Source organism: Notechis scutatus, chromosome Z (genome assembly GCF_049901735.1).
Source record: "Notechis scutatus isolate UNSWTSFEM ecotype Mainland chromosome Z, rNotScu1.2, whole genome shotgun sequence".
In the NCBI taxonomy this organism is placed as follows: Eukaryota; Metazoa; Chordata; class Lepidosauria; order Squamata; family Elapidae; genus Notechis; species Notechis scutatus.
The window spans coordinates 97,242,613-97,267,311 of record NC_142025.1 but is presented as its reverse complement, the minus strand read 5'-3'; the positions used below and the strand labels follow the sequence as shown (position 1 = coordinate 97,267,311).

General features: G+C 40.3%; 1 protein-coding gene across 1 annotated transcript; it reads left to right on the top strand.

Moving 5' to 3' along the window:
* Nucleotides 1–1,959: 1,959 nt before the first annotated feature.
* Nucleotides 1,960–24,086, top strand: SOCS7 (suppressor of cytokine signaling 7). Its single transcript, XM_087947603.1, has 10 exons — nt 1,960–3,207; nt 6,519–6,583; nt 9,787–9,891; nt 13,752–13,856; nt 14,020–14,150; nt 14,744–14,912; nt 15,142–15,270; nt 18,067–18,202; nt 18,916–19,072; nt 19,959–24,086. The coding sequence occupies exons 1-9, from the start codon at nt 2,105–2,107 to the stop codon at nt 19,034–19,036; spliced, it is 2,064 nt and encodes a 687-aa protein (XP_087803729.1). The 5' UTR covers nt 1,960–2,104; the 3' UTR covers nt 19,037–19,072; nt 19,959–24,086.
* The last annotated feature ends 613 nt before the right edge of the window (nt 24,087–24,699 follow it).

Sequence of the window (24,699 nt, the reverse complement as noted above, 5' to 3'; positions counted from 1 at the left end):
ATATATATTTGCCTACTGTATTATCTGAATACAGATCCTATGGTGCAGTGTAACATGTGAACCCACAAAATTAGGCTTAATGCAGTAAAACATCATTCAGTTTATGTTGACATGGATTATTTTCTTTCCTCCAAGCTATTTTTTCCATTCCTTGGAACTTCTCACTATATTGCAGTTGGAAATTATGAGTAGATGTGATCCTCCACGTATTTTGATCTCATTACTTTTAGGTTGGGTTCATTCATTATGCTAAGCCATAAAATGATTCATTTAGTTTTGGCTTAGCTTGTTGTAGTGAATCAAATTAACTGTTGTTTATTATGGTTTAGTACAATTCATGAACCAAATCATGGTCTTTATTTGTAAAACTCAGAATTCATTTGAACTTGGAGTAATGGTAGTAAGGCAGCATACATAAATCAGGTTCAGAGTAATATACTTCTAAAAGCAAACTCCAGAAACTGCTATGGCATTGTGCTTTTCAAATGCAGGGACATGCATAGCACATTGCAAATCTAATCAATTATATAGGGTTAATGCCTGATCTAATTAACACAGATAGGATATAGGCAGTAGATACTAAATCAGGGGTGTCAAACTCGCAGCCTGCGGGCTGGAGGTGTCACATGCTGGCCATGCCCGCAAAGGGGGAAGTTCCTATATGTCATGTGATGATGTGACTCCACAAGTTTGACTCCCCTGTACTAGATGAAGCTGAGTGAATGCCCTCCTAGATGTATTTGCCTCCTAAAAAACTAGGAGAAAGCTAGGAATGCAAAATATCTTTAAGCTATGTATATAGCCTGTTCTTCAAGAGAATGCAGTACAGGCTAGCTAGAGGTTTCTGTTTCTGCTTTTCTACTGATGTTGTATATATGAAAGGATTATGTATTGCCATGCAGTTGAAACTTGTGTGGGTTGGATTAGAAAATTTGTATCTGCTGGTGGACATATTCCTTCCAGTTCCTAGTGGACAATGGATTTTCCTTGGGAACAGCAGGACAGAAGGAAATCATTAAACTTTTCTCTCTACCTACCATAGTCATTATTCTGATTGAAAATATGCACCTGTTATTTTGTTACTGTTAATAGTGTGTTCAGCTGAATTAAGTTTAAATTCAGATTAGAAACAATCTGTTTATAATCCATAAGAAAATGTTTGAAGTTAGAGAATTTTACTGCACCATAAGTTGTTGGGTTTTAAAATATATAGCTAGCTAGGGGCTAAATGAATTTGTTAAACACTTTTTTTCTCTGAAGTTCAGGTATTTCCTATACACGATGACTTTCTGAGGTATAGGTCTGAATTTAGAAACTGCTTTTTATGTGCTATGAATTTAGATGCCTAATTTCTTGGCAGGAATGGATAGTATGTGAAGCTATCACTATGTTATTAAAATCATAGATTGCATGACACATCACACATTAAATCACAAACCAGCCAACCACAGCACAGCTCCTCAGCCGTGGGAGAGCTATTAAGCTCTTGCTTCAGTGTACAGCCTCTTAATAACGTTTGGCTGGAATACCCTTTGCAAAAAGGGTATTCTAGCCAAACGTTATATTCCTCATTCTGCTTCATAAATGCAATAGTTAAAGCTTGCTTTTCTTTCTTACCCCTCACCTTTCTTAAAGCAACTTTTAAGCAGGGGAAAAAATCGAAACCGTAATAACACATTGCCTTCTGAAAGGCGAAACCATGTGTAAGCATCCCAAGTTTGGGATGGACTTGTTAAAAAAAGAAAACAGGCAGGTTCTTCCCAGGTGCGAGCTGAGCAGGTAGATTCTAGCCAGATGCTGTCTAAAAACGATAGGGGACGTGGCTGAGCCCCTTTCGCTGAAAAAGAACAGCTGGGAAAGAGACGGGCTAGGGGGAAAGGCTGTGGGAGGAGTGCGCGCAGTGCAGAGAGGGTTGGCCGCCGTGAAGCTGGCATCATCGGCGCATCAGCGGAAAGGGAAGTCGGAGGGCGTGCACACCCCCTGCTCGGGCGGGCCCCTAAGCAAGCAAGGGTAGAAGGGAAAGATTTGAGCTCTGGATAGCCGATCTGGACCAATCGGCCTCCCAGCCCAGGTTGCTGGCTGAAGACGCCTGGTCTTTTGCTCCATGCAATGCACCGCCTTCCTTAGCACGATGCAACGGGCCGGAGGAGGAGCGGCCGCAGCAGCAGCAGAGCCCGGAGGAGGAGGTGACAACGGCGGCGAGGCGGTTGCAGCAGCAGCGGCCTCTTATCGGGTGTTGAGTCGCTTACTGGGGTACGGCGGAGCAGAGTCAGCCGCCGCCGGCTTGGGGTTGAGCAGAGCTGTCGGAGAGACTGCCGCTATTGCAACTCGGGATCGCGGAAGGGCGGGCGGGTTGCGGGGCTCGCAGCTTCTGGTCTTCCGCCCTGGAGAAACCGGAGAGTCCTCGGCTGGGTCCCCAGTTGGCTGTCTGCCTCCTCCGCCACCGCCACTGCCTCAGCCACCCCCGTCGGAGCTCCTGTGTGCTAGGCATCGTTGTGCTCTCCTGGATGCTCCTAAGGGCGAGCCAGGAGGGGGACGATGCTGGAGCGGAACGCCGGGTGGTTTCATTTTCCCTCCAGGAGCCGACCTGGAGTTACAGCTGGCGGCTCTGGGGCTTCATCAAGCACCTCCGACGGTGCTAGGAGGGCTGGGCAAGCCTTCCGGCGATTGCTCCTGCATGAGCCTCGTGCCTCAGCCGGCGATGGCCCCGCCGCCCACTCTGTCCTTGTTACCCCCGGGGGAGGACACCAGCGACGCCCTGCTGGTGCTAGAAGCTCTGGGACCTGACGAGGAGGATGAGGAAGAGACGGCTGCAGGGCAGGCCGAACCCTCCAGTAACACCAGTATGGGGAGCAGCCGCGTCCAGTTGCCCGCTGCAGCCGTCCAGGTGCTCGCTGCTGCTGCCGCTGCTGCCGCTGCCTCTGTTCCTCCTCCTCCTCCTTCGGCAGGCCCGGTACCCGCCGTTGCTACCCCGCGTCCCAGCTCTTCGGCCCCCTCCAGGAAAGGTTCCTTAAAGGTTCGCCTCAGCCGCCTTTTCCGCACCAAGAGCTGCAGTGGGCCGTCCTGCAACGCCGGGGCGGCCGCTGGAGCACGCCGGACCGGAGAGAGGGAACTTCTTCAAGCCGCTGCTGCCCCAGCCCCCTCGGGCACGGCAGGAAGCCTCCCCGATGTGTCTCAACCTGGCTACCGGGAACAGGACTCGAGCAGGTGAGGAGACGCTGGACAGCTAAAGGAAGGAAGGAGAGTTGAGCACGCTGGTGTTCCGCTGCATCCATCTGGTAGGGGACAGACTGAAAGGGAGCATTAGGGTGGGCGAAGTGGATATGGAAACTGCTGCCTTGCAAGCATCTCCAGCACTTTTTCCTTCAGCCTCAGTTGTGGAATTGTCAAGTACTTGGAGAAGTGTTTGATGCCTTTTTTTAATGATTATTATTAAATTCAGTCTTTGAACTCTGAGGTAACACCTCCAGATCTTTTGGTCTATAGTCCCAGTTAGCATGGCAAGTCCTCAGTAGTGCAGATATTGAAGGGAAAATATCTCAAGGCTTCCATATTTTCTACACCATTGGCTGTTTTTGTCCAGTGTTTGAAATGGAAAGGATCCAGTTGTATTTGTAATGTATTCCCAAGCCTGTTGGAAGGAATTCACTGACCATATTCTACCATCACTTCTCATTGGTAGACATGCTTTGCCTTGTCCCATATTCAGTCTTTGGTATCTCGAGTTAAAAAGATTCAGATGGCACATAGTGCGGTAGAGGTTTTACTTGGGATCTTGGAGTATTGCAATATTAATCAGCATAAATAGCTTTTACAATTTTGATGTCCAGTTGTAAAGAAAAGTAGTAAAACCTTATAAAGCTGATTACCTTACATTAAATTAAATGGAAAAATGGATAGTTACGACTGCATCTGAACACCAATTTCATTATTGGTGAATTTTTCTGTTCATTCCTGTTCAATTCTTGGAGACTTGCCTGGACAAGTCTTTATAGTTTTCTTGGCAAGTGATTTGCCATTGCCTCCTTATTAGAGCTGAGAGTAACTGGTTGGCCCAAGGTCACCCAGCTGGAGCTGTGCCTAAGGCAGGACTAGAACTCACTCTGTTTCTAGCCTTAACCTTTACACCAAACTGGTTTGTTGGTAACATGTCCTTAGAAAATGGTCAGAGAGCCAATTTTTCCAACTGTTTACAAATGTTGCCCTTAAGGGACCTAATTTAAAAAGAAATAGGAACCAAGGTTGTTTTACCCCCTCTGCCTGTGGGATTATGAGTGCGGTAAAACTGTAGTACTAGGGACTGACTGACTAGAGGACTTTTTCTTGTGTGTGATACAAATCAGGGTGATAAAAAAAGATGATGAAACATGTCATAATGTTACAGTGCAAATCAGCCCTTACATTGGGATGTATATATGTGGTTTATAACATGCATTTTTTTGGTCATTTGTTACCTTCTGCAAATGTCTCTGAAGTGACTGAAGTTGGCTTCTTTAATAGAAGGGCCTTACTATGACAATTTCTAGTGATTGTTGGAAGGATTTGTGATTCTGAGCTTGTTTTAAAACATTCATTCAGAAGAAGTGTTTTGCTCGTTAAGTCTATGTCTACTGCCTTCCACAGCTCTGAAATGTCAATAGATTAAGACAACCTATTACTATTTCTACTGGATTTCATATGGATTTTTTCATAGATTGACATTGCCTGGTGACATAGTACTAGTTAGTTTAACTTTAATCTGTCCACTTTATAGGTTCACATACCATTTTAAACTATAAACTAGCCACAAACTGAGTTGCTCAGCCTGTTTGGGTGAAAGGTGATGGGATAGATTGTAGTTTATACAAATATTTATACAAATTTGAGAAGAAAAGACACTGAATTTTGTAAGGTGCTGACTAAATTTGCTGGCTCTGGATTAAAATACATACATAGAGTGATGGTATTCACTTGGCTTAGTTGTTTTTTCCAACAGTTTTCCATTTTGTTTTTTATGCTTCTAGATATGTTGGACTGCCATTCTCTTCATTCACTTCTGTTTTGGCACTTACAATTCTGTGTTTTTGGAGGGAGCCAAAGACTAAACTATCTCATTATCAGATCTAGCACTTTGCCTGGGTTGTGAATCAAACTAATTAAGATCGTTTACTCGTTTCATTTTGGGGTGTTATCTGGATCTGTAATTAGGCCTCCCTTCTGCTTTCTGGACATAGAAGCAAGGAAGTAAAGCAGTTATTAAATGAATTTGCCATAGCCTCATCTCTTTTTCTTCTATTTCCTTTTTCTGATCCCTTTCTCCCTCCCTCCTTCCCTCCCTCTCTTTCTGTAAGACGTTGGGTGTTGTGCCTTTTTGACATGGTTGCCATTTCCTCTTTTTTCTTAGATAGCAAAATATCTTGGGATAGCAGTTTTGAGTCAGAAGACTTAGTGTTAATAGAAGTTTAAGCAAGAATTAATTTATTATGAAATCATCTATTAATAAAGCCATGTTCTCTTTGAAATTGGACTTCCAGATTAGCTAAACTGAAAAGTCATGGATTGACTTCTTCTGTTCACCAGTGACAGTTTTTGGCTGTGTGTTCACTTATATAAAAGTTTAGCAAAAATATGTAATGTAGTGTTTGTACAACATGCTACGTTTATCTTGTTGTTTTTTACTGTGATTGTTTTGTGTGGGTTAGTCCTTAGCTTAGTATATTTTGGTCTGGCAAGCCTAAAAAATGAATTCTTAAAATGTATTGTCTGAGATACTGTATCGGTAGATACTGTATTTGGTGAAGAAGGTTCCATCATGGAGCGTTCCGTAGTAATCAAAATTACTAAGGCAAAAGATGTCCCCAACTTGTCAAAAACTTTGTTTTCTAGGGGAATGAACTGGGTGTATATATGAGGAAAATGCATTTATTTTTTCTTTCTAGTTTGTTGAGGTGCTGTATCTCAGATGACATGTGAAGAGTGGGCAATATTGTTTGGCCTTAGGTTTAATTGTCTTAAAAAGTTTATTATTAATATGTTGTTGAAGCATACTCCGATCCTCTTTCACTGATGTGAGTTGAAATTCAGCAGTTTGATGTTATTCATTTGTGATGAATAACACACCTTTTCAAGAAACCTTGGCTTTTGTGACATTTCAGGCAACTTAAAAATAGTGTAGACTATACAGAGAAAGAAAAAGTAAACCCACTTTTCAGTACATATGCTCAATCCTCCCTTTCTCTTTCTCTGCATTATAGAGGGTTTTTTAAAAGTTGCTCTATAGGTTTTTCACTTTTTAATTGTCCCACCCGCCTTTGGTGTTAATAGAAAAATGGAATATAAATTGAAACAATAAATGGGCAGCCTGATGTCCAAAGAATTGATTCCTTTAGCTAACCTCCTTTATTCTTTTTATAGGCAAGAGGAAATAAAGTGAAGAGTTTATGGTATAGTTGAACCAGTTCTTATTGTGGATATAGATAAAAGGAGAGGTAAATGCAATGATATCTATTTATAGACTCTTTTGTCTATATTTTTTATAGAAAACAAAGACTGATGCGAACACAAAGTGCCTTTTCTCCAGTTGCTTTTGGTCCCCTCTTCACAGGTAAGTGTTGAGTCTGATGTTTCTCTTTCTCTTTCACTCTTATTAAAGGAAGTCCTATAGTTTTACTCAATTTTGCATACATAACATGTTGCTATTAGACCAGAGTTCCCCCACCTTTCTGGGTTATGGCCTGGAGCCGGAGGGGGGGGGAGGATGATTTTGTAGGAGGGGCAGATGCATGTGCACACGCACCCGTGATGTTCACAGTGACACTCATGCGAGTTGGGCTCCAAATGTCTGCAATGAGGTTCACTCAAGTGCAGCCGTGAGCACCCACAACGAGACTGACATGAATAAGGCCGCAAGTATCCTCGGCAACGCTTGCATGAACGGGGCTGTGCACAGATGCAGAGTGGGACCGGCGGCCTGATGGCAAGTAGACCATGGCCTGGTTGGGGACCCCTATATTAGACTATGAGTAATGCTATTGATTAAAAAAATAGCTAGTTTTGAAGTGATTTTGATTTTTGAACAAAATTTTTTAAATACCATGAATATATATTTTCTCATTCCCAGTCAAAAAAGTCTTCTATAGACTAGCTTTGCCCATCCAGATAATATTCATGTGTTGAACTTCATGTTTGATAATCCTCAGATATCATGAGGGAAGACTCTTATAAAGAGGCTTTCTCTTAAAGAACCTATCCCAGTGTCCAGAACGCTCACAGAGTAAATTGAATGAGAAATTGTCTAGCTGTCCATCATAAAATAAAATAAAATAATATTAGTAGTGATCACTAAGTATTCGATTAGGTTTCTCCCCTAGAATCCAGAAGAGTCCTGTTGCCCAAATTCAGGTAGCAATCTCTTTGTTAACATCTGATTTCTAATTAAGCATGTCTTTGCTTTTAGCTGAAGACAAAAATCTAATTCTGAAATCAGCTGAGATAACACGGAATCAGTTCAGATTAAAATACATATACCAGTGTCTTTGAAGACATTAGCTTTTCCCATAGAATCCCAAATCTGCCATAGAATTATAGCCAAGGAAACATGAAGGGAAAAAATGTTCTTTCTAATTTCTAAGTAATATAACAGCAAGCAGGGCATGTCTTAGTGAATTTGCAGAAAATTCCAACAATTTTAAGGTGAAGATTTTAAAAGCATCTTTTCCTTCTGGACAGATGACATGGTTGGAATCCAGAGAGAGTACTATAATTCCAGATCCAAGGACATGATTTGGTCACACCGTTTTGCATAAAAAGCAAATGTTAACCTTCCCAAGGAAACAATACTTTAAAAAAAAAATCTCACTGGATTTTGTTGCTTTCATTCTGAAATATCACAAGAATTTGATGTGTTTAGGTGAAAGTTCACAAGATGTTGACATATTTGGGCAATATTGAGACCTGGCTTTGAGATTTGGAAGCTATCTGCCTTCTGTCTGTTCCTGTCAGCCATTTAGCTATGGTTCTTGAATATTTCCTTCAGCTTTTGCATATGTCTGAGGACTCGGGGATGTGGAATTATGGTCAGGGTGCTTGAAGTTTTGTACCTACTAAGTATTTGGATTGCAGACATAAATCCAGAAGCTGTTTTCAATGTTGGACACATTGCTATACCATATGACAGGAGTATCTTTTATTCGGTGTGAGGTAGAATACTATACAGGTAGTCCTCGATTTACAGTCACAATTGAGCCCAAAAATTCTGTAGCTAATTGAGGTAGTTGTTAAAGTGAATTTTTCCTCATTTGTTAAGTGAATCTGACTTTTGCTTGTCAGAAGGTCGCACAAGTTGATCACATGACCCCAGGACACTGCAGCCATGATAAATATGAGTCAGCTGCCAAGTGTCTGAATTTTTATCACATGACCGTGAGGATGTTTCATTGGTTGTAAGTGTGAAAAATGGTTATAACTCACTTTTTTTCAGTGCCATTGTAACTTCAAATGATGACTGAATGAACTATTGTTTCATTACCTGTATTTCCCCAGCCCAATTCACAAGAGATTGCCTTTGCTATTTGTGGTTGTAAACAAACATCTGCTTGTTAGTAAGTTTGTGTTCTTTGCTTCTTAAAGGTTTTGGAGACAAGCTATGGATATTCACAGATGTGTATGAAATACAACACTATTCTGCACCCTCAGATACAGATTGAATACTATTTCATAATGCAACATTTGGCTCAGATATTCCCTTAGTGCAATTTGCTTCAAGTTTGAAAGTCAGCTAAATCCCCCCCCCCCAAATGTGTTCTACTGTACTTTACTAATTTATTTGATTCTTTTTGTTAGTTTTTATTGTTTTTTATTTTTATTTTTTGTTTTAAATATGGTTTTACATTGTGTAAGCCTCCTTGAGTCGCCATGGGTGAATAGCGGCAATATAAAATAAATAAATAAATCCTTGAGTTTAATTATTCATAAGCAAGGGAAGTGACCCTACTTATATAATGGCTTTTGGCTTTAAAAATGGCCCACAAGATAGCTCTTGAGACAAAGAATATTAAAACATAACAATTTTTAAGAGTTCAGCTGAGTTAAAATCTTCTGTTTGTAGTTAAATTCCTTAAAAATAAGTTGATACATGTGACTGTCCAAAATCATGGAGAGTCAAAGTACCGTAGCTCAGTGATCCCCAACCTTTTTTATGCCGCGGCCCGGTACCGGCATCAGCTGGGCGCCAGCCCGGTGCCGGCATCAGCTGGGCGCCATCTTTTTGATGAAAAAGTGCTTCCGGTGAGCTTTCTACCGGAAAAGCTCACCGGGCTGCACGTTTCATCAAAAAAAGATGGCGGCGCCCAGCAACCAGTGGCCCGGTAGGACTTGTTCCGCGGACCGGTGGTTGAGGACCCCTGCCGTAGCTTATTTTCCTTTGGAAGGGAATTTCATAGCCATTGTGCTACCACAAAAAGGCTCTGTTTTATATTCCTACTAAACAATTATTTTGGTTCATATAGAAAGGTCTCTGAAAGACGATCAACTTCTTAAGTCATTATCATTTGAAAGACATAGTCCAGAAAGCAATCTGTTTTCCACTCATTTAACTAGTGATAGTTTTGGAACACTTTTCAAGAGTAGCCTGTGTGTCTGCATTGTAGCAAATTTAATTAGGAATCAACCATGACATATGCTTGGGGTCAGAGATTGCTCTGATATTAGACCTACATTTCTGACATGAACAATAATGCTCAAATGTGCCAGATGAAGTTACATTTACATTAAGCTTCAAAGCATTTTCCCCTTCCTTTCTCTCTCCAGGGGAGACAGTATCACTGGTAGATGTTGATATCTCTCAGCGTGGCCTGACATCACCACATCCTCCAACACCTCCACCTCCTCCACGGCGAAGCCTCAGCCTTCTGGGTAACTACTTGCTTCTTTATCTGCTTTTTTTTTTTCTCCAAACTGTATTTTCACTAGCATCTTTCAGTAGTAGAAGACGGTGGCCATCTTCCTCAGCCTTGAAATAATGCTTTTGAATACAGTCTGTCTTTGTTTAGAGACCACAGTTGGGAATGTCATCTCAGTCACAGTCACTAAGTAAACTGCAACTGTGCTTACGATCTGACTTCAGCTTTCTTAGGCTTGACACACTTAAGAGGTTGTTAAGTTACTTTTTCATTGCTGTCATAACTTCATATGGTGGTTATATGAGGAGGTAACTAAACAGGGACTACCAGGGGTGGGCTTCAAAAATTTTAGCAGTGGGTTCTCTGCCTGGTTGCTGGTGGGTGTGGTCATGGTGGGCGTGGCCTAATCGGCCTTCTGCACCACTGTGGGGGTGGGGTGTTACCCTCCCTGGGCTCCGGAGGCTTTCCGGGAGGGTGAAAATAGCCTCCCCAGGCTCTGGAGGCTCTCTGGAAGCCAGAAAAGGGCCCATTTCCAACCTTCCCGAACTTCCGGGTGGCCTGTTTTTCACCCTCCCCAAGCCTCTGCACGCGACCTGCACTTACCTGCATCCAAAGCAGGTAAGGGGCCTGGGAGGGGCGGGTGGGTGGGACCAGCCAGGAATGGGATTTGGGGATTCTCCGAACTGCACAGTATCTTAGCTAGGGCCTCTCCTGAACCCCTGCGAATCCCCAGCAGCCCACCCCTTGGGGACTACCGTTAAGAGGATTCCCTTGGAATTCTTTATACCATACTACCCTGTTTCTCCAACAATACGGCCTCCCCCAATAGGAAGTCCCAGCATGTTTTATAGGCATGAAATGAAATTAAGCCCCTCCCCCCAAATTAAGGCCTATATTAAAACAAGCGAAATGTTGGGGAATGGTGGGGGGGCTTGCCGTTAGGAAGTACTTTTGTTGCACACCCGGATATGGTGCTGCCTGCATTGACTCCAATATGAAGTGCCCCACCAACGCCGAGGTCAACATCCAAGCCATCGCCGCCCGCCCGCCCGAAGATACAAGGGGGGGGGGGAATTAAGTCACCCCCGAAAAGACGGCTTAGCCATTTTTGGGGGGCTCAAAAAAAAAATAAGACCCGGCCTTATTATATGAGAAACACGGTATCTAATCTCCTTTAAAAAAAAAGAATTATTTAAAAGCAATAATTTATATATTCTCAGTTCTGTAACTATTCTGGTTTCTTTTTTCCTACTCTCAAATCCACATTCAGAGCTAAATTCTTCAACTCCACAAATCATGTGAATTTGCCTATATTCCATAATTCTGTTTCTGCTGGCCATGGGAAATATATCATGAACACCAACAGCTCTTTCGCTTCCCTTTCTGAGTGTTTGGCTCAGTACTCCCGTTGGTTTCTCAGATTCTGTCTAACCTTTTCTTTGTCTTTTTTTTTTTTAATCCGATGTGGACAGTAAGAAGATCTACTCATTTATGTCTTATGGTGGTTAATGCCACGATAAAGTTATGTAAAGTGAATTATTTGTAATCTTGTGCTTCTGCCTTTAACAACCTTCATTTCTGAGCATTTGAAGCCACCCAGGGAACATTATTTACTTATATTGGAATAGACAATGTTTTATAATTAGAGGCATCAACAAAATTTGGTTTGTTGGGAGATGCATCACAGTTACAGAAGCAGTAGGATTGGAATTACTGATTTAAAAAAAAAATTAAGGTAGTAGGCTTTATATTGTATTGTATTATATTATAATATGTATAATATAATAATATATAATATAATATAATTAATATAATATAATATAATATAATATAATATAATATAATATAATATAATATAATATAATATAATATAATATAATATAATTAATATAATAATATAATAATATAATATAATATAATATAATAATATAATATAATATAATATAATATAATATAATATAATATAATAATAATATAATTAATATAATAATATAATATAATATAATATAATATAATATAATATAATATAATATAATATAATATAATATAATATAATAATATAATATAATATAATATAATATAATATAATATAATATAATATGTTATATTCAGTGATACAATTCAAGTAATGCAACAACTGGGTCTCCCTAATGACCAGCTGGGCAGGCATGGCTGGGGGGGGTGTCATGTGACTGAGTGGGTGTGGCCAACTTGACGTCTCAGCAAGCTGGGACGGCATAGGCAGGCTGAAACGGTGATGGCGATGGTTGGAGCTTAGTGCAGAAGAGAAGTATCCCTATACTTGCCTTTGCGCAGCAACAGCATTCCACCTTTGCTGGGACATTTGTGCTCAAGGCAACCCCTGCCTCCCACCACTTTGGGCTCGGAGCTGTAAGCCATGTCTGGGAAGCACTACGGCAGAGAGAAACGGCTGGGTCTGATTCTTTGGTGCCTTATCTCTGTCACTGCCCAACAGTCAGTTTTTTTTTTTTTTTTTTTAAAAAAAGATTTTTGCTATAAGAAACAGCGGGCGGCTACTTCCGGCTTTTGTTGGTGCAGCTGGGCATGCATGCCTCAGTTGGTTGCAGGGACGCATGACCTGCTCTCCATCCCGAGACACTGGCCTGCCAGCTAACCTGACCTATGCTGCCACTGCTGCTGTTGCCGCCTCATGGCCAAAGTGGCCTGCCCACTGCTCCCACAGCTCCTTGTGCAGCACAATGAAATTTAGCACACTTCACAGTGGGGAAGATGGGGTCCCCTCCTCCTGGGGCTCATTACAACGTGAAGCCACAATGTGACCCTGCCCCACTTGCCCTTTGCAATAGCATTGGTAGCAGCGTGAGTGAAGTTAGTGGGCAGGACATGAGGCGGTGGCGGTAAACATGGAATGCTGTTGCTGCACAAAGGTAAATATAGGGTCACTTCACTCTTGCAGTAAGGCTCCAGCCATCGCCACTGTCATTTTGGCCCACCTGCGCTGCCCCATCTTGACTTAATAGCGCCATTACCTCTCTCCGGTTAGCGAGGGCTGTGCTACTCCTTGTACCACTTCTACCACCCTCTGTGGCGGAGATTTCCAGCCCCACCTGGAACAAGTCTCCCACCCCCACAGTCGCCCTTCTCAGGCCAGGTGAGGAGTGACTGGGAGGGTAGGGGCCAGCCAGTGGTGGGATCAGCCGGTTTGCGGAACTGTGCAAAAAGTTAATTGGTTCGATTGAACTGGTGCAAACTAGCTGAATCCCACCACTATATTAATTATATATTATATTATATTATATTATATTATATTATATTATATTATATTATATTATATTATATTATATTATATTATATTATATTATATTATATTATATTATATTATATTATATTATATTATTATATTATATTATATTATATTATATTATATTATATTATATTATATTATTTATTATATTATATTATTATATTATATTATATTATATTATATTATATTTATTATATTTATTATATTATATTATTATATTATTATATTATTATTATATTAATTATATATAGTATACAAATACAATATCAATACCAATACCTAATGTAATGTAATATCCAGGATAATTTTTTATCATATGTTGCATATGTTGACAGATGTAAGAAGAAGCAGCACTGACAATATTTCTTTTTGAATGGTGGCATTTAACATAATAGTCAGCAACTAGGTTTGAATAACTTTCATAAGTGTTTTCTATGCTTAGAGTTTTATTGATGTTGAAGCAAACAGCCAGCAAAGGTGGATGTTCAGATGCTCAGAGAGAAAGAGAGAGCCTAGCGTAAGCCCGTCTTTTGCTCAATTGCTTTTCATATTTCTTTAACCTTTTGGTTTTTTTTTTTTTGCTTTAGATGATATCAGTGGGACACTGCCTGCATCTGTCTTAGTGAATCCGATGGGATCTTCGTCGCTCCAGTCTTTTCCTCTGCCTCCACCGCCTCCACCACATGCCTCCGGTCAGTTTAGCTTTGCTTTTCCATTTTTCCTGAATTTCCATTGGAAAATGTTGCCAGTTGCTGGGCTTTAATTTGGGAACTCAAGACAGCACCCACAGAACACAGAATGCATAAAATAATTCCGTGAAATGTCAAAAGGAATACATTTTCTTTCCTTTTCCAGAGGCGTTTCCCCGGATACTCCCAATCAGAGCATCTGAAGCGGTACACAGTCAATCTACACAGCACCTTCAATGCCCCCTTTATCGGCCTGATTCAAGCAGTTTTGCAGCTAGCTTACGAGAGTTGGAAAAAGTAAGGCTGTTGTTTATTTATTTGTTTGTTTGTTTGTTTGTTTATTTAAGGTGCTTAAGCTGCTTTTTTCTCCCTTGATGATGACACTTGATCTCATTGAACACAAAGAGGTAAAGCCAAGAGGATTGGCAACTGAATGGATTTGCAGGATATGTCCTCCTGATATGCAAGATGAAAACTGGTTTGAATGGATAAACTACACATGGCTTTGCTGTTTATTTTACTGTTTAGTACACTATCAGTTTGCATATTCAATATAAATTAACGGGAGAACCAGGCAATGTTGAATAAATGAATTTTGCTTTATTAGAAAAATCTGTTCTGAAAAATAGAAGGCTGTGTTTCAAAATGTCAAAGATGATTGCTAGTGTTTTTGTCATCTGCAAGGAATGGACAGATGTTAATCTTCTGGCTCAAAGTGAGGGATTGCCAGTTACCATGCTGGCTTGAAGTTCTGGCAGGTCCACAACAGGTATCTGCTTGGATAATTAGGCTGTATTTTAGCATCCTGAGCTCCAATGTTTGTTTGTTTATTTAAATGTTGGAATCAGATTCTTGGGAAAAATTACTGAATGTATATTTTCTTAAATCAGTGTGGATGGTACTGGGGCCCTATGAACTGGGAAGATGCTGAGATGAAGTTAAAAGGGAAACCGGATGGATCGTTTCTGGTTCGTGATAGCTCTGATCCTCGTTACATTCTGAGCCTCAGCTTTCGATCACAGGGTATTACCCATCACACCAGAATGGAGCATTACCGAGGTGAGTGGAGCACTGGGCACCATATTAGGGTGGCTTCCTACTTATTTTGAAAGGGAAGGATTTGCCCAGGTTCATTTAATGAATTATTGCGGAATGTGATTTTCCAAACCTGGCTCTTTCGATGCCAGTATTGTATCTGGTGGTTATCTTTTATTTAAGTAAGCTTGTGCAAAGCCAGTCTCTACAAACCATGCACTTCCACCCATATACTGCTTTCTTCTTGGCTCAGGAACCTTTAGTCTTTGGTGCCATCCAAAATTTGAGGACCGTTGCCAATCTGTGGTGGAGTTCATTAAACGTGCTATCATGCATTCCAAAAATGGAAAATTCCTTTATTTCCTGCGATCAAGAGTGCCAGGTAAGTATGTGTGTGTGTGTGTGTGTGTGTGTGTGTGTGTGTGTGTGTTGGAGTTGACTCAGGCAGCTCTTAGATATATTTTGTTGCGGCATTTATTAATCAAGATATAGAATGATCAGCAATTATTTTTAGCTTTTATTGGCAAAAACATATATCCCCCAAACAGTAAAGTTATTCTGAAATATCCAATAGGAATTGGTCAGAATGCTCTGATTTCCAGAAGAAATTATTCCAGGCAACAGTTAAGTAGATGGAATTGAATTGTAAAGCAAAAGTGCTTCAGGTATACTTGGAGATCTGGTTTATCCTGTTCCTAAAGCCATTCTATAATTGCCATACATGCATTTCTATTGGACATTTTCATCTGGTCTGCTGGTTAAGATAAGTTGGGAATGTGGAATAGTACAGTGTTTCTTCTTCACTTGCTTCAAAGGCTGAAATATAAGCCGAGGATGAAGCACTTTTGGCCCTTCAATCATTGGATTACGACTTTCATTCTCCTTGGTAATTGGCTACATTGCATTTGAGTGGAAATTCCCCCAAATAGCAGTGAATTAATCTACAACTTCTTACACAGAAATTATATGTGATTCATTGATCCAAAAGTTGCTCTTCCAATTCATCTATAAAAATTGACATCGTGCATAGCTCAGATTATTCAGTTAGAGAAAGGTGCACCAAATAAGCAAGTTTTACAATTGAAAAGAACTTGAATTGTACAAGGGGAAATTAGCAAAATTCAAATGCTCTGAATCCCAATATTTTTTTGTACACTTAAGTTGTCGACTTAAAACAGTTCAAAACCGTTCGAAGTTCCAACAGCACTGGGAAAAAAGTGACTTTTTCACACTTATGACATTGCAGCATCCCATGATCCCATGATTTACATTCAGATGCTTGACAACTGGTTCATATTTATGATGGCTGCAGTGTCCCAAGGTCATGGGATCATCTTTTCCAACCTTCTGGCAGGCAAAATCAATGGGAAAGTCAAATTCACTTAAAAACCTTATTATTAATTTAACAACTGCAGTATTCACTTAACTAATATGGCAAGAAAGATTGTAAAATTGGCAAAACTCACTTAACAAATTTCTCATTTAGCAACATAAATTCTGGACTCAGTTGATTATAAGTCAAGGACTACTTGTACTTAAGAATCAAAATATAACAACAACAACAACAACAACAACATGTAAGTAACAACAGCAAATGCCTTTTATGCAATAAGAAAGATGAAACAATGGATCACCTTATCACTGGCTGCTATAAAATCTCCCAAACTATTATCCACAATGCCATGATTAAGTTGCCAAAATTATACATCGGAAGTTTTGCCAGAAGTTTGGGTTTGAATATAGCAAAAATTACTGGGAACACCAAATTGACAAAGTTCTTGAAAATGAACAGATCAAGATCTTGTGGGACTTTCACATAGACATTTGTCCCACAACACACCTGACATTACTGGAAAAGAAAAAAGCCTGTTTCATTGATATTGCAATACCAGGTGGTACACATATTGAAGAGATACAACTGGAAAAAAATAACGAAATACGATGATCTGCAAATTGAAATTGAGCGATTGTGGAGGAAGAAATAATACTAATAGTAATAATAGGAGCCCTTGGAGCAAGACCCAAAGGATTGCCTAGAGACATGGACATTTAAACTTATTAGACCTGAATATTCTGCTTTTGCCAAAAAAAAAAAATCAAAACCCCCACCTTACTTGGAACTGCCTGTATACTCAGACGTTACCTTAACAGCTCTCAAGTCCTTGGTTAGGATTTGAATTGTTAAGCTTTTACCAGTCCCAGATTGCAAATCAAATTGAAGATTAAATCTATATTACTACTACTACTACTACTACTACTACTACTACTACAACTACTACAACAACAACAACAACAACAACAACAATAATAATAATAATAATAATAATAATAATAATAGACAGAAACCCATATCAACCATCAGCGCCAGTCCATGATATTTGTTACACTTTTTAAAATGTTCAGTTGGCTGAGTTTCATGTTTAATGAATACAAGTTTATAACAACAACAACAACAGGAAGCCACAGGAAGCTCTCAATGCTAAGAGTCACTTGTTGAGATGGGGCATACAAATTGAATAAACTCAAGCAGTGGTGGGATTCAAATTTTTTTACTACCGGTTCTGTTGGGCGTGGCTTGGTGGGCGTGGCAGGGGAAGGATACTGCAAAATCCCCTCCCCTCCCCACCCCACTGCTTTCCAGCTCCATTCTATGCAGGACAACAAAGGAAGACCCAATCAAACAGCTGGGACTCGGGAGGCAGAGAATAGATGGGGGCGGGGCCAATCAGAAGTGGTATTTGCCGCTTCTCTGAACTACTCAAAATGTCTGCTACCGGTTCTGCAGAACTGGTCAGAACCTGCTGAATACCACCTCAAGCCCTAATGATAGTAACTCCTATTTAAATCTTTCTTCTCTCTTACATCCAAATACCATAATGAACTTTTTCTGAGTGGGAGAAGCACCTTTGCCTTGTTATAGCAATGGAATTGTCTGGTCTCCAGCCTTTTGCTTCTGGCCTTGTTTATTGTAGCCCTCAATAAGTATGGTACAGCTCAATATAAAGCTGTATGGAGTCAGGTCTCCACCAGAGGGCAGAAGAGTGATCAATTTAGAGAGCAGAGCTGCAGGATTCCAACGTTTGCTGTTTTCCCTTATTCTGAGAAACTATTTCTGAATTATTGCTGTTATGTTTTCTTCTAACCGGATGCCCTGCCTATTTTTATTTTTAATCTGCAGGTCTCCCTCCAACTCCTGTCCAACTTCTTTATCCAGTCTCTAGGTTCAGCAATGTCAAGTCGCTACAGCATCTCTGCCGGTTCCGGATAAGGCAGCTAGTCCGCATCGATCACATTGCAGAGCTCCCACTTCCTAAGTAGGTCCCCCTTTTCCTTTGTACTCCTTTCAGGTCCTGTCAGGTAAAGAATCAGATTTGTTGCTTTGTCCACCTCATGGTAAAATTAATAGTGCCAATTAGTTTGGCACAACATAAAAAAAATGTTTTAGAATTGTTTCTCTGTATTAGTGGAGAAGTTCTAGGGTAGTGGATACATAGAACAGAAGTCTTCAAAAGTCCTGTTCAGGTTTGGAAGAGACCCTTTTGACATTGTTGTCCGGACATTGTTTCACCGTGAAACATTGTTAGAAATTCCACACCAGGGCTGAAACATGTTCAGAAGGGTTATGACAACCAGCTAAGCAGGAGAGAGACGATAAGTTTCTTGAGGAAAGGGAACCAGAAACTAAAGAGGACAGGCATCTCTATATATGTTGCAAGCACCAAAAAGTTCAGTTTTTTAAATATTTATTTCCTTTAAAATCTCATTAGTCATTTCGCAAACTCTCGTGTTCAAATGTAGAATGCAGTTGATCTTGGCCATTTTCATATACTCAAACATTTCTGCACAAAGTTTTGTTAGACAAGGATCTGTAGACATCAGGAGTCCTGCAAACTCAATTTTTCTGGACAACCCCCCCCCCAATTGAAAGAGAGAGAAAAAGATTCATCTGTCTATTTACTTGGAATATCCATTCTGCTTTCCTGGACCTCCACAATTTACTGGAACCTCTTTTCGCTTCCCTGACCAGGCCTCTGATCGCATACATTCGCAAGTTCTACTACTATGACCCTCAAGAGGAAGTGTATCTCTCACTAAAGGAGGCCCAGCTGTTTTCCAAACAGAAACACGAAGCAGGTTCCTCTACGTAAAGAGAGTCCTTGTCTGTTATGCTGCTGTCATTGATGGTAATATGGTGTTGTAAATTAGAAGATTCCTGTTTTTTTCTCTCTCTCTATCTCTCTTAAAGGGTTTTAGTTTGATTGTCCTTTCATATCCTGTATTGGAAGCTTTGCATATACTCTACATTTAAAAAAAAATAGTTTCAGCTCTATAGTTAAACACAATTGTATATCTAGGTAGTCCTCGACTTAACAACTGACTTAATAATTGAGACCCGAATTCCCCTTGCAAAACAAGGCAGATGTTAAGTGAGACATGCCTGATTTTACAACCTTTCTTAAGTAAATCACTGCAGTTGTTAAGTGAATCCAACTTCCCGTTAACTTTGTTGGAAGCCAACTGGGAAGTTCGCAAATAGCAATCATACGACCCCCAGATGCTTCAATCCTTGTGAAGACATGCTAATTAGCAAGGACTTAAATTTTGATCATGTGACTGCGGGGATGCAGCAACTCTTATAAATGTGAGGTCTGGTAGTAAGCTACTTTTTAAGTGCTACTGTAACTTCGGACAGACACTAAATGAATGGTTCTTATTTGAGAACAACCTATATTTGCTCATTTTCCATAGCAGAAGCCAATCCTCTCTTACCAAAAGTTTTTCTTGAATCAGTATAATGCAAGCTTCCCTTGGTAACTTTGGATATGTTGACGGGCTCACAATTATAAGAGCTAGAATGTGAATTTTGAATTTTAAAGTAAACTGAATTTTAGAACTCAAAACCAACCCACCGGGACCTATTATAAATACAGAGCACATCTAGCATTATAATTCAACCTTGGATATGCAAAAAGAAAGAAATGCTACATTTTTGTCCTTAACTATGTCTAAATTTATGGGGGGGGAGGTTTTACCCTCCGCCCATCTTTCTATTTCCCATCTCCAAATTAGGAAATGGGTCACCAGTATCCTGTAGCTGGGGAAGTTGCACTGGAAAAAGACGCCTGGTGTTTCCTTTCTGGCTGTCTTGGGCCTCCGGAAAAGAGTCCCAGGCTTGAACAGAAGCACAACTGTGCACAGAAACGGGCACCATGACCTCACCTGGTTCCAAAAAGAAGTTGGAATCCACTGAAGCTGGACTGTAGGCTCCTGAAAGGATGAAGAATGTTATTTTTCTTGTCAAAATTTCTATTTTTGGGGTGCTTTATTTTCTTTCCATGTTTTCCAACATATGGGGAATTGCGAGCCAGTTTAATGTTTTTGTTTACCTTTTGGCATTTGGGGATGTGGAGGGTCAGATAATTGCCACGGTCTCCAAGATTTTATGAGCAAAGCCTGCTCCCCGGTTCCAGTGTCTTTAAGAATGCTGCTTTTGTAAGAAGGGTTTGAACTCAAGATGCATTTGAGTTCAAGCTGTATAAAACAGTTGCTTTGGGAGGGTTGAGCTTTTCTTTACTGGAGGTATGCCAGCTGAAGCTGGACGCCTGTCTCTCATGGGACCGCATTGTGGATCCTGCAGTAGGTTGGGTTTCGCGTATTCACCCAGTTCCATTCCACCTTTGGGATTCTGGGAGACCAGAATTTGGGTAGTTGAGTCAGGGAGGCAAAGAAGAGCTGAAATACAACTTCTTCCTCACTTAAAAAAGCTGGATAACATTTGCAGGAGGGGGCGTGCAGGGGGATGGGAGGTACCAGAATATAAGTTTAATTAAGCAATGGAAAATTAGCCAGATTGGGGAAAAATTGCTTTTGCCTTCTGTTTGAATGCAAATGGGACACGGGTAGCAATGTGGATGGTTTCCACTGCAGGGGCCATCAGCCATTGAAAACGGACAGATTTCTCCCACTTACTTTATTTTTCATTTCTTTCTGCTATTATTAACACTGTAATTCACCAATGCTGTTGTAAAAGCATTGGTATATCCCCTTTAGGCAGAAATGACCAGCTGAAGTCAGTCCTGGTCTTACATGGGGTTTCATCCTATTGCCCTTCTCGAGAATGGAAAGCCAAGATAGCAAGAGCACTTAGGCTTAGATAAGCCAGCAAACAAGTTGCGGCTTATTAAATAAAAAGTAAGGCCTCTGGGATCTTCTGCGGTAAATTTTGAAGCACCTTAGTCCTATCTTACTTTGAGGTTGGGATGAAAAGTCAAGAGCAGAAATTCATGATCCTCACTTTTTCTCTAAGCCCAGAAAATCACTTTTTGTAAGAAAGAATTGTGTGCAGTTTCCAACTTCATTTTGAAGAGCAAGATTTTGCCTGAGCAAAATTCAAACCATCTCTCCATTACTGAGAAGTATGTGCAACATCTACAAAATACATTGTCCTCTTTATATGTAATAAGTCTCCTGCATATGTAGTTTAAGGTACTTGGTGTAAATTTCTTGCTGACATTTTTGAAAGCTGTGGTAATTTAATAATTTATTATAATTTATTTATTGTTGTTAGGTTGAAAAGCTTGTTTCATATTCTTGAACGTCTTGGATTTAGCCTCTATTCCCTGAAATTTGAAGTTTTGCATCCTGCTTATGGCAGATGATAGAGTTTTGTAACCATAAAATCTTTAGACTCTTTATACACAGGAGGTTTAAAGTAGACAGCTAATAAGTTGTTATTTAAAACTAAGTCTTGGAAAAAAGCATGATTGTATATGTTAAACAGATTTTAGAGGAAGCTACATCTCTCTTCCTCCCCTTGGAATATTTGTGCTTCAAGACAGACCCCAGAATTTGTGCAGCACTTCTTCCCTTTATCCCCTCAGTTGTTCTTTTCCTGATTTTTTTTCTGAACCCTTTCTTAATTGTTGCTAGGTTTACTGACCGACATCCACTGAGCTGCATCCTATGCCCAAAGAAGCTTTGTTTCTTATCGCCCATTTTTTAAGTTTATGAAATAAGTCAATTGAAGAGGCCCTGATCCATTGGAGTGCTTTCCTGAATATTCATTGCCTCACCATAGGCTTCCCCAGAGCCGGGATATTTGTGCTAGAGGTACACCTATGAAGTTTTTGGATATATCTTATAACAGGGGTGTCAAACTTAAGAGGGCCGGATCTGGCCTGCAGGGTGCTTAGCTGGATCTGGCCTGCAGGGTGCCTAGCCCACGGGCCCAACCTGGAAACAGTGAAAGACTGACCTGTGCTGCCTCTGCCAGTGAAAACGGGGCTCAGGATGGCTGCATATGCCCCTCCCAAGCTCCGTTTTTGCTGGCAGAAGGTTGCAGGAGGCCATTGCAGCTGAAAATGGAGCTTGGGAGCCATTTTCACTGGCAGAGTGTTCGGGCCACCACAGGTGCCTCTGACATAAGTGACGTTGAACTGGCCACACCCACCCTGGCCACACCCACCTCGTTCGCCCGAGGTGAAACACAACGCCGATGCGGCCCTCAATGAAATCGAGTTTGACATCCCTGTCTTCTAATAATAGAACAAGCTGCATTCTTGAAGCTCCTTCTGGTACACTAGAAGAAAATGTATTCCTCTTCTTCCTTCCGCCTCCATTTTAGAACACATGGCTATACAGGTAGTCCTTGACATATAACAGTTCAGTTAGTGACCATTCAAAGTTACAATGACACTGAAAAAAGAGACTTTTTTCATACTTATGACCTTTCTATCATCCTCATGATCATGTGTTCAAAATTCAGATGCTTGGCAATTGACTCATATTTGCGACAGTTACCGAGTCCCAAGATCGTGTGATTTACTTTTTGCAGCCTTTTGCCAAGCAAAACCAATGGAGACGCCAGATTAACTTAACATCCATGTTACTAACTTATCAACTGGGATGATTCACTTAGCAACTGTGGCAAGAAAGGTCATAAAATAAGGCAAAACTCATTTAACAAATGTCTCACTTATCAAAAGAAATTTGGAGCTCAATTGTCATAGGTCAAGGACTACCTGTACTACAGATTTTGGGACTGTATCAAATTAGCATCAAAGAAAAGCATACTTGAAAAGACTTGTTACTTGAAGTTAAAAAAATTCCAGGTCGTATGGAGTCTTAAACCAGGAAGACAGCCTTTCATTCTCCCCAAAGCTTCTTCCTGGATGAATATTTTCAAATGAAATGATAACACTGCAAATATAACAATATATTGAAGATTTCTGTGAATTCTCATGCCTTAGAATATATGACTGCAAGGGAGTGTTTAAATGCGCTGGATTTTAGTTGTGGGAAAATAAGCAAAAGAGAGTCAAGATGTTGCTGCTGCCCACATAAAACTTTCCGGCTCTTTGGATAACAGATGAGCTATTCTCATAGTTACAGCTCAATTGTTTAAAATTAAAATTAAATCTCTTGCTTAAAATGACATAGTTACTTTGATGTGTGGTGGGTGCACTTGGAGATTTCTTAGAGTTTTCCTCATGTATGGTTTAGGTAAGAGCTGAGATCAAAAGTCCCAAAGTCCTAAAGTCTGCACTTGCCTTGATGGTGGGGAAATGTTTCTTAAAATCTGATTCAGACACGCACAAACCACGTGCCAGTGATGGGCGCTCACTTTCTATTGCTGACTATCTGCCATTTTGTTGAACTGAACTTCTCTGAGATTGTGTTACTGACTACTGAGTAGCAAAGGCCAATCACATGTAAATAACTCCTGGAGGGCCATTTTGGCCACCTTTGGCCATTGTTACATCCATGTTAGGTCTGGTGTAATGTTTTTCTGTGGAAAAAAATATATCTTTGTCTCTTTTTTTAAATACCTTCCTTATGGAACCTATTTGAATCTCATTCTGTTTGAAAGGTGTGAATGACTGGGTGAATGTTAACACCAAGAGAATTAAATCCTGCACTGTTAAGTCTTTTGGGTTATCTGCCTTTGAACCTTTGCTTGGGCATTTTTCTGATGTAACACGTGATACTACATCAGTACAATGGTCATACAAAAGATGATGGAGGGACTACTAACCAAGAATGAATTGGCGACATTTGAAATTGTACCTAGTTTTATGGATACTTTTTTCTTAAATATATTATTTTGAAGTGGGATCTCAACAGATTATTTCCTTTCCTGTCCTTTCCTTTTTTTCCCCCTTCTTTTTCAAATTGTGGCACAAATAATATTCCTTCCCTGAAAAATGATAAAAATAAATTAATTCAAGTTGCCTTCATTCTTTAAATTTTATATTACCAAAGGAATTTTTAAAAGGGGGTTCATGGATCTCTACATCATGCAGAGTGAAAATAAATTGTAACACTGTTTGCCCTGGGTGAGAGATAGTCTTTTGTATGAATAAGAATGCACAATGCAATAGTTAAATACCGAGCTTGAAATATTTTTGTTCTTCAAAAGTGCTTATTGATTTTTGTCCCTTTAAAATAGCCTTGTTAGATCTTTTTCTGTTTTGTTTCCTGGATGGGAATGGTGAATGACCTGCTGAACATTACACTGGTTCATACATTGCACTAAGCCATGTTTCCATTTAACTAACATATTTTTCGGTGTAGAAGATGCACTTCCCCCCAAAAAAAGTGGATGGAAATGTCTGTGCATCTTATACAACGAATATTGCTGAAGCCCCGCCCACTCTTCAGCCTCTGCCTCCTTGCAGCAAACAGCAAGGTCAGCTTCAGCACAGTTTGATTGAGCACAAACAGCTGATTGTCAGTTGAATCAACCTCCCGGTGATCAGTTGTTTCAGGCTGCAGAGATCATCTATTGCTGCCTCCTCGTGTGCCATTTTCT

What these genes read in the sequence shown, in the direction of transcription:
- SOCS7 (XM_087947603.1), top strand. Translation starts at nt 2,105, where the DNA reads ATGCAATGCACCGCCTTCCTTAGCACGATGCAACGGGCCGGAGGAGGA. An exon ending in CGGGAACAGGACTCGAGCAG is followed by an intron (nt 3,208 to 6,518) that starts GTGAGGAGACGC and finishes TATTTTTTATAG; the next exon opens with AAAACAAAGACTGATGCGAA. An exon ending in CAGAATGGAGCATTACCGAG is followed by an intron (nt 14,913 to 15,141) that starts GTGAGTGGAGCA and finishes TTCTTGGCTCAG; the next exon opens with GAACCTTTAGTCTTTGGTGC.